Source organism: Carcharhinus amblyrhynchos, chromosome 2, assembly GCF_965287045.1.
Source record: "Carcharhinus amblyrhynchos chromosome 2, sCarAmb.v2.hapA, whole genome shotgun sequence".
Lineage (NCBI taxonomy): Eukaryota > Metazoa > Chordata > Chondrichthyes > Carcharhiniformes > Carcharhinidae > Carcharhinus > Carcharhinus amblyrhynchos.
Genome location: NC_137325.1, coordinates 8,287,863 through 8,298,288, shown reverse-complemented (window position 1 = coordinate 8,298,288; position 10,426 = coordinate 8,287,863). Strand labels below are relative to the sequence as shown.

At 47.4% G+C, this 10,426-nt stretch overlaps 1 protein-coding gene across 1 annotated transcript; it reads left to right on the top strand.

Moving 5' to 3' along the window:
• Positions 1-5,403: 5,403 nt before the first annotated feature.
• On the top strand, positions 5,404-10,184 carry clec3ba (C-type lectin domain family 3, member Ba). Its single transcript, XM_080215186.1, has 3 exons — positions 5,404-5,541; positions 8,456-8,554; positions 9,498-10,184. Exons 1-3 carry the CDS (start codon positions 5,433-5,435, stop codon positions 9,896-9,898), a joined length of 609 nt encoding a protein of 202 aa, XP_080071312.1. The 5' UTR covers positions 5,404-5,432; the 3' UTR covers positions 9,899-10,184.
• Positions 10,185-10,426: the final 242 nt, after the last annotated feature.

Genomic DNA, 10,426 nt, shown 5'->3' with positions numbered 1-10,426 from the left:
GCAATCACACGTTCTGCCATATTGAATTATATTTGTCATTTATCCACCCACTGTGGAAGCATACCTTCCTGAATTCTGAGATAGCTTTTCACATTATCTGCTCTACCCTTCAATTTGGTATCATCCACAAATTTCAACCTTGTTTTTCCAATTCCTAAGGTGAGGTAATGTCATCGTGACATTATCGTTGGACTAGTAATCCAACTCGGGTAATGCTCTGGGGACCAGGGTTCAACTTTCCCTCATGACAGATGGTGAAATTTGAATTCAAATACAAAACCTGGAATTAAAAATCTAATAAAGACCATGAAACCATTGTCAATTGTTGTAAAACCCATCTGGTTCAGTAATGTCCTTTAAGGGAAGGAAATCTGCTGTCCTTACCTGGTCTGGCCTACATGTGACTCCAGACCAGCAGCATTGTGGATGACTCTTAACTGCCCTCAGGGATAGGCAATAAATATTGGCCCACCCAGCACTGCCCACATTCCATGAATGAATATTAAAGAAAGTCCAACCTACAGTGATCCCAGCACGTTCGCAGGATTCCAAGTTTTACATGAAAAACTTACCTTAATTCCTACCTTCTGCTTTTGCATCGTTCTTTGGCTACATGACCCCCAGATTGCACAAATGCTGACCTTTGCCCTGAGTCTCTTGTTGGAAGCTTATAGAAAGTCCAGGGGTGACTAACAATGGGAATCACTGGGGGGAGCTGTCCCCCGGTTGTTGTTGTACATGGCACAAAGGAAGATGGTTGTGGTCAATCATCTCAAGCCCCAGGGTATTGCTACAGAAGTTCCTCGGGGTGGTGTCCTCGGCCATCTGCTTCATCAATGACCGTCCTTCCACCTTAAAGTCAGATGTGGGGAGCGCATGACATCATTTCAAAGGGCGGTCACCCCTAATGTCCTGGCCAATATTTACCCCTCAGTCAACATTATCAAAATAAGATGAAGCAGCCATTATCACTTGGTTGTTTGTTGGAGCTTGGTGCACACAAAATGGCGCCTGGATTATCTGCAACAGTGACTACTCTTCAGAACCACTTTGTTAGTTGCAAAGTGTTCTGGGTTCCCCTGAGGTCACGAATGGTGTGCGATGAGAAGGGAAAGGAGCCTTGTTAGCACGAAATGCAGGAGCCAATTTTGTGCATAGCAAGATCCCACCAGCGTTGAACTACACCAGGGGTAATTGCCCTTTGAAACGGTGTTATGGGCTCCCCACATCTGAGCTTGAAGTGGAAGAAAGGCCATCAATGAAGCAGCTGAAACATAGAAAATAGGCGCAGGAGTAGGCGATACGGCCCTTCGAGCCTGCACCACCATCCAATATCATCATTGGCTGATCATGCACTTTCAGTATCCCACTCCCACTTTCTGTCCATACCCCTTGATCCCTTTAGCCGCAAGGGCTATGTCCAGCTCCCTCTTGAACACATCTAATGAGCTGGCCCCAACACCTTTCTGTGGCAAAGAATTTCACAGGTTCACAACTCTCTGAATGAAGAAGTTCTTCCTCATCACAGATGGTTGAGTTGAGGACACAAACAGCAATGTGATCCTGGCTGGGTCTTTTTGTGTTGTTGATGGAGGGCTAAATATTGGCCAGGACACTCAGGAGAACTTCACCGCTCTTCAACATAGTTGATGCATTCTCCAGAGCAGGCACACATGAGCCTTGGTTTCATATCTGAAAGACAGCACCTCTGACAATGCAGCACCTCCTCAGCACTGCACTATGGTCATTTTTACACCTAAGCCTTGGTGTGTGTGGGATTGTGAACCTGGAACCTCGTGACTCAGAGACAGGAATGCTACCAACTGAGCCATGATTGTAGTGGAACAGTTAGATGAAAATGGGTGCCTTTAGGAAGTCAGGGGCTGTCTAAGAGACTCATTCCCACCACCTAGTGGCAATTTCAAAGTAGCAGCAACCTAAGTGGAGAACACTTGATCCATTCTCTCCAGCCAAGTGAAAGGCCCCTACGGACCCGCTGAAGAAAAGAGAGAAGAGAAATTTGAGTTTAACAAAATTCAGGGATTAAAACATAATTGATGGGGGTGGGTGCAGAGAGACGCAAACTACTCAATCAAACCTGCCTTTTGAAACGTGAATTTCGAAGTGTCTAACTAAGTAATCCCACACAACAGCAACGTTATTTTGTTTCCCACTCAGGGTGGGGTACAAGGCTACACAATAGTTACAAGGTAAACTATCACATGGAACAAAGTGATTGTGTAAGGAGCAGGAAGCTGCAGGTAAAGCTTCCTCTCTGTAAGAACTCGAGGTAATTCAATATGACAAGTAACAAAGTAAAGGACTTATTGACTGAGGAGAACAATGTACAACTAAGGGTTTTCCATACAACTGCACAGATCCACTCACACAAAATACAATAAGATATAAATGTCTGAGGTCATGTACCAGCCGACTCAAGAGCAGCTTCTTCTCTGCTACCGTCAGACTTTTGAATGAACCAATCTTATATTAAGCTGATCTTTCTCCTCACCCTATCTATAACTGCAACATTATATTCTATACCTCTTTTCCTTCTCTCCTATGTAATCTATGAACAGTGTGTTTTGTCTGTATAGCGTCCAAAAATCATAGGATCCCTACAGTGCAGGAGGCCATTCAGCCCATTTGGGCCTGCACTGACAACAATCCCAACCAGGCCCTATCCCCGTAACCCCATGTATTTACCCCCCTGACACTGCATCCTGATACATGTGACAATAATAAATCCCACCAATGTCCCGACTCCAGCGGAAACCTTCCAGCTTCGGGGGATTACTCTACCAAACCCTTTCTCCTGATTGGCCCAGGTTTGCAGCTCGCATTCCATTGGTTCCTGCCTAGTCACGTGGCCATCCAAAATTGTCCTTGTTCGGAGGGCAGTTCAGAGTCAACCACATTGCTGTGGATCTGGAGTCACGTTAAACCCTGACCAAGTTAGGATGGCTGATTTCCTTCTCTTAAGGACATTACTGAACCAGATGGATTTTCCCAACAATCAACAATGGTTTCATGGTCATCAGTAGATTGCTAAATTCAGGATTGCTCGTTCCAGACTCGAAACATTGGCTCTATTCTCTCTCCACAGAGGCTGTCAAACCTGCTGAGATTTTCCAGCACTTTCTGTTTTTGTGACTGAGTTTCCTACCTCAGTTGGGCAATTGAAGGGTCAATTTGCACTGATATAGCGCTTTTCACAACCACCTAACATCTTACAATCCCTACGGTGCAAAAGGAGGCCATCAGGTCTGCACCAACCACAATCCCACCCAGGCCCTATTCCAATAACCCCACATATTTACTCTGCTAATCACCTTGACACTACAAGGCAATTTAGCATGGCCAATCAACCTAACCCACACATCTTTGGACTGTGGGAGGAAACCGGAGCACCCGGAGGAAACCCACGCCGACACGGGGAGAACATGCAAACTCCACACGGACAGTGACCCGAAGCGGGAATCGAACCCCGGGCCCCTGGCGCTGCGAGGCAGCAATGCGCTGTGCCACCGTGCTGCCCCTCTTGAAGTGCTTGCTACTTTTGAGGTGGAGTCACTGCTGTAGGGTTCTTGGCAGCTGATCTGCGCACAGCAAGATCCCATAAGACAGCAATGTGATCATCACCGGGTAACCTGCTTGCTCTTGTTGCTGATTGAATAGTAGGAAGGATTGCCCCTTCAAAGGGGCCACGCTACCATACTGGCAAAGAGTGGAGCTATTTTTAAGTAGAATGTTTTTTTTTCCACAAGAAAATTGGAAATGTCTGGTCAGCAGAGGATGGGCATCGTGTGAGAACAGACTGAAGTAATTAGAATCTGGATGTTCTTGCTTTGCTCTCACTTTCTGTTGCTGAAGAGCTGCCACATCTCAAACTGGCTGGAGACCAGTGTAACTAAAGACACGCAGCTGCTGAAACAACAGGCGGACACTTTTCTCGAACATTCTGAAGTTTGCTGCTTGCACTCCATGGCTGGGATGTCACGGAGCCACACAGAATGTCTGGAGTTTGCACATTCTCCCCGTGTCTGCGTGGGTTTCCTCCGGGTGCGCCAGTTTCCTCCCATAATCCAAAGGGTTAGGTCGATTGGCCATGCTGAATTGACCCTTAGTGGCAAGGGATTAGCAAGGGGTACGGGGATAGGGCCTGCGTGGAATTGTGGTTGTTGCAGGCTCAATGGGCCAAATGGCCTCCTTCCACACTGTAGGGCTTCTATGAAAATGTGAAACTCCAGCCATTGCAGTAGATTGTTTCCATAGGAAGAGACCATTTGGCCCATTCTTTCTGTATGCTGGCCCTTTGAAAAGATAGACCCGGTTTCATCCCAATCCCCTGCCTTCTCCCCATATCCTTGCAAGTTAATACTGATGAAATAACCTGAACCTTAAACATTAACACTGTTCCTCCCTCCACAGATGCTGATTTACCCGCTATTTGCACTATTTTCCTGGTTTCATTCCAAGCTAGGGGTTTTTTCCAATGATCTGTTGTGGGACACATACCAAACGACTCAGGAACAGCTTCTTCCCTGCTGCTGTCAGACTTTTGAATGGACCTACCTTGCAATAAGTTGATCTTTCTCTACACCCTAGCTATGACTGTAACACTACATTCTGCACCCTCTCCTTTCCTTTTCTATGAACAATATGCTTTGTCAGTATAGTGTGGAAGAGGGTATGTCTGGGGTGCGTGGGGTCCTTAATTATGCTGGCTGCTTTGCCGAGGCAGCGGGAAGTGTAGACAGAGACAATGGATGGGAGGCTGGTTTGAGTGATGGATTGGGCTTTGCTCACGACCCTTTGTAGTTTCTTGTGGTTTCTTTCACGGTATCCCCGTATATGTGACAATAATAAACCAAATCAACTCAAAGTGAATCACTCCTTTGCCCTGATGAACCTTCATTTTATTTAAGGTTTCGTTTTAAATTTGAGACTTGCAACTTCTGTTGTTTTGCAAATTGGATTCAATAGATTTGAGTCTTCGCCCTCGATTACCTGCCTTCCTCCCCACCCACGACCCTTGTTTTAACCTCTGGATCTCCTGCTTCCTTTCCTTTGGATAAATTAAACCAAACATCAGCATTCCTGGTGGAACATTAGCTTTTGGTTCGCCCAGATGTGTGTTTGGATTGGACAGCGTCATTGGCACGTTGCTCATGGTGGGGTCCAAACCAGTGGTTTGTTTTTAATTTAAAGTTAATTATGGATGGATGTTAACTGATGCATATTGTGTCTTACACGGGTGGAGTTGTGTCTTGGGAAGGTTGTTTGGCAGCCAGCACTGTGAACTGGAGATCTGGAATCATTTCTCCTTGGATGGGTTAACTGGCCATCAGGTTTCGATTATTTTTTTTTCACAGTTTCTGGAATAAATCAGGGCAGCGCAGCTCCTATCCCTTCCACTCTCATCCAACACCATGCAGCCGAGAGGAGCCTTCCTTGTGCTCTTTGTTCTGTGTCTCTTGCAGGAGACCCGCGAGCAGTCATCCAAAGCCAAGCCGAGGAAGAATGTGGCCCCAAAGAAAGGTACGCCGGGGATCTGGTCCTTTTTGCTGGGGGCACGTGTGGGCTTCCCTCGATTGCCCAGTGCCGGTTACTGAACCATCTGGAGGTCAACAGAGCCAGACCCTGGATCTGAGCTGACCTCCCTGAGGTGGTAACGAGGGAGGCATCAGCTGACCTCAGCATCCTCCGGTTGTGAGGGCGCAGTGATGGAATCGCGATACCCACCAGAGTCATAGAATTATAGAATCCCTGCAGTGCGGAAGTGGCCATTCAGCCCATCAAGTCTGCACTGACTCTCTGGATAGAGTATCTTAACCAGGCTCTCTCCCCTGCCCTATCTCTCTCTCTCTATCTCTCTCCCCTGTCCTGTAACCCCACACATTTCTCATGGCCAATCCACCGAACCTGCACAACTTCGAACAGTGTGAGGAGATCGGAACACTGGGAGGAAACCCATGCAGACATGGGGAGAAGGTGCAGACTCCGCACAGCGACCCAAGGTCGAAATTGAATCCAGGTCCGTCACTTTGAGGCAGCAGTGCTAACCACTGTGCCTCCCTACCAGCAGGGATGGAATTGCGATACCCACTAGAATCAAGTAGCTGCTAGCATTCATTGCAGGGACTCTCAGCAAGCGAGATGTGTAAGCTTCAGTCAGCGTCTGGAAGAAGGCTTGGGGGCGGGTGAGAGGGTGGGTGGGGGGGGGTGTAGGGACGGGCTCAGTGTTGACGTGGGGCAGAGTGGTGCACCATTCTCACGACAGAAGGGAGAGTGGGGAAATCAATGTTGGATTTAAAAGAATTAAACTTGAAGATGTATTGTCAAAGCACTGTGTCTGATAAAAGTTCACATCTCTACCTTAAATCAGGAATTCATGTTTATTTATTAGTCATAAGTAAGGTTTACATTAACACTGCAATGAAGTTACTGTGAAATTCCCCTAGTCGCCACAGTCCGGATTAATGCACCTAACCAGCATATTTTTTGGACTGTGGGGGGAAACCAGAGAAAACCCACGCAGACACAGGGAGAATATGCAGGCTCTGCACAGACATTGACCCAAGCTGGGAATTGAACCCGGGTCCCTAACACTGTGAGGCAGCAGTGCTAACCACTGTGCCACTGCTTAAAGTTCTCTTGTCTCTCTCAATACATCACAGGCAATTGCATTCATTTGATCGGTACACTGCTAGCGTGTGAACTGTGTACTGGTTGTCGTTCTTAACTGCTCTATTAATCATGCTGTCACTTGTTCTCAGTTACAAATTAATATAATCACCATGAAACATATTGAATACTTGACAAATGAACCTGTAGCAGAAAAGAATCATAGAATCCCCACAGTGCAGAAGGAGGCCATTTGGCCCATCGAGCCTGAACCGACAACAATCCCACCCAGGCCCTATCTCTGTAACCCCACCTATTTGTTGTTGTGCCAAAAGAAACTAGATTCATTTTGTGAATCTTCAATGAGCAAGAATAGCAGAAACTGATTGACTTGTGTTGGGGCGTCTGTAGCTTTTTCAGGTCAAGTCTACCCTCCAGTATCATTTTCTTTTTAAACTTGTGTACTGGGGCATGGAAACACCCCTTACCTTTAGCACAACCCCTGTTTAAAACTCTGTGACTTTGTGCATTGGTTTTCATTCGAAACCCACGCGAACAACTGGAATCTTTCGGTCACAACATTTCTCTCCAAAGAATACAGTGGATGTCGCGGCTGGAAAAAGATATGTTGTGGAAGCTTTCCATCTTGCACTCATCAGGGCAAATGCAAGAATGCCAAATTTCAAAAGGAGAAATGCTGCCCTCTTTGAAATTTGGTATTCTTGCATTGGTCCTCTGAGTGCAAGATTAAAAACTTTGATTGCATGCCCTTTTCGTTCCAACAATAGTCAAGATCCGTATCAGTATTAATGATGTTTTGTGAGTGAACATTTCCTTGACTCTATGGCTGATTAAGACATAGAAACTAGAAGCAAGAGAAGGCCATTTGGCCCTTAGAGCCTGCTCCACCATTCATTTGGTCAATGCTGATTATGAAGTTCATGAATTGTCATCAATTTCAGGAAGTGTAAAGGAGAACATGCCTCCGCCTACATCAATGGGGACGAAGTAGAAAGGGTCGAGAGCTTCAAGTTTTTAGGTGTTTAGATCGCCAACAACCTGTCCTGGCCCCCCCACATGCTGACACTATAGTTAAGAAAGCCCACCAACGCCTCTACTTTCTCAGAAGACTAAGGAAATTTGGCATGTCCGCTACGACTCTCACCAACTTTTACAGATGCACCATAGAAAGCATTCTTTCTGTTGTATCACAGCTTGGTATGGATCCTGCTCTGTGCAAAACTGCAAAGAACTACAAAATGTCGTGAATGTAGCCCAATCCATTACGCAAACCAGCCTCCCATCCATTGACTCTGTCTACACTTCCCGCTGCCTCGGCAAAGCAGCCAACATTATTAAGGACTCCACGCACCCCGGACATTCTCTCTTCCACCTTCTTCCTTTGGGAAAAAGATACAAAAGTCTGCGGTCATGTACTGCCTGATTCGAGAACAGCTTCTTCCCTGCTGCTGGGAGACTTTTGAATGGACTTAGTTGGCATTAAGTTGCTCTTTCGCTACACCCTAGCTATGACTGTAACACTACATTCTGCACTCTCTCCTTTCCTTCTCTATGAACGGCATGCTTTGTCTGTATAACGTGCAAGAAACAATACTTTTCACTGTAGATTAATACATGTGACAATAATAAATCAAATCAAATCAAAGAAATTCAATATCCTGATCCCAACTATCCCTTTTACCCCCAAGAGTTGTGTCTAATTTCTTCTTGAAAGCACACAGCACTTTGAGTCATGACATTGAGGTTGATTTTATTCATGCCAAGTGTTTTGTGTCCTGAACATTCACTTCATGTTCTTCATCTTCAGGGTTGGTGACACTAAGCATGATTGAAGAGATCAAGAAGCAGATTTCTCAAATCCAGGCAGACCTGAACGTACTGAAGGAACATCAAGCCCTGCAGATAGGTAATGCGGGTTGGGGATGGAATATAAAAGTCAGGAAGTTCTGCTAGGATCTGCTAACCCTGAGCAGGGCAATGGAGAGGCTCCTTCCTTAAGAAAGGATATCCTTGCACTGGGGAGTTGGATTGTTGGGGGGGTTGGCAGGGGAGTCAGAGGACGGGGAGGGGTTGATGTTGGGGGGGGGTCAGGGTTCTCAAAGGGTTGGAGGGAGAAGTCAGAAAGTTGCAGTTCCAGGAAAGGGTTGGAGGATCGAGAGGGGATGGGGGAAGAGGGTGGGGGGGGGGGGGGGGGTGGGGAGGGGGGGTCATTGGGCACTTGGGGGCGCTCAGTGTTATAATCACCCAGGAGATAGATCTGGCTTTTTTTTCATGGTGAGAAGTAATAAAACTCAATGCAATAATTCTCATGACTCATGAGATGGCAACAGGGATGTAATGGCTGAGCCAGACAGTTGTAAAATCTCAACTGGTCATTAGCAGTCCTCCAGGGAAAGGGAGCTGCCAACTAATGTTAATCTCACATGACAGGGTTGACTTTCAATGATATTATGGCAACTGGTGGCACGATGGTTCACACTGCTGCCTCATGGCTCCAGGGACCAGGGTTCGATTCCCGGCTTGGGTCACTGTCTGTGTGGAATTTTGCATGTTGTCCCCATGTCTGTGTGGGTTTCCTCCCACAGTCCAAAGATGTGCGTTGGCTATGCTAGATTGCCCCTTAGTGTCCCGGGATGTGTAGGTTAGAGGGATTAGCGGGGTAAATTTATGGGGTTACGGGGATAGGGCCTGTGTGAGATTGTGGTCAGTGCAGACTCGATGGGCCAGATGGCCTTCTCCCGAATTGTACTGATTCCTCCATCCAACGTAACTGGAGCCATGTTGAGTGTTGAGAAATGTATCATTGCGATGTCATTAATTCATCCCAACCCTTCCTGCTCCCCACCCAGTCTGCCTGCGAGGGGTGAAAGTCCACAGGAAGTGCTTCCTGAAGATGCCCGAGCAGAAGAGCTTCCACGAGGCGGCCGACGACTGCATCCTGCATGGGGGCACCCTCAGCACGCCACTCAACCACGACGAGAACGACGCCCTGTACGACTACGCCAGGAAGACCCTGGGAGACGACCACCACATCTGGGTGGGCATTAACGACATCACGGTGGAGGGGGACTGGATGGACATGACCGGCAACGGTGCCAACTTCACCAACTGGGAGACGTACACCAGCAAGCAGCCGGATGGTGGCACAAGGGCCAACTGTGTGGCGCTGTCGGGATCGGCCATTGGCAAGTGGTTTGATGAGTCGTGTAGTCTTCAGAAGAGATACTTTTGTCAATTTACTATTCCTTAAGTGTTTCAGTGTTTCTCCTCAAGCGTAGCCTGACTGGTTTAGTTTTGCTACTAATGCTTAATGGGCTAATGTTTCAGAGAAGATATCTTGTGAGTGGCGCAGTTTATCCTTGGACAGATTGACAATTTTCAGCTCCCTCACATTGAGGCTGCGTTGGATCTTCCATCTAGTAGGGTTTCCATTTTGGAGGTGTTAGAGAGGGGCTTGATCCACCAGTGCTGTACACGCACACAGCTGCCCGCAAGCTGTCTGGATGCAGGTCCGACAGAACCCCGTTCCCCCACCACCCCCCCCCCGCCCCCCGGCACCCCCCTTGTCGCCTGTCTCTCCCCGAAGAAGGAGGTCCACCCAATGCCTCACCAAGCCACTAAAAGATGGCTCATAAAACACGTGGCTGCTCCTTAGATGGTTTTACTATCCTGAAACAGGCTGCCATAACTCCCCCCCCATGAAGAGCTGGGGGGGGGGAGGGGCGGGGTGGGATCACCAGTTGTGGGGCTTGTTGAGTACGAGTTCCCCTGGTAACAG

Excerpts from the sequence above, each read along its gene's own strand:
- clec3ba (XM_080215186.1), top strand. The coding sequence starts at position 5,433 with ATGCAGCCGAGAGGAGCCTTCCTTGTGCTCTTTGTTCTGTGTCTCTTG. Across the intron at positions 5,542-8,455 it reads GAATGTGGCCCCAAAGAAAG|GGTTGGTGACACTAAGCATG; the intron begins GTACGCCGGGGA and ends CTTCATCTTCAG. Across the intron at positions 8,555-9,497 it reads ACATCAAGCCCTGCAGATAG|TCTGCCTGCGAGGGGTGAAA; the intron begins GTAATGCGGGTT and ends CTCCCCACCCAG.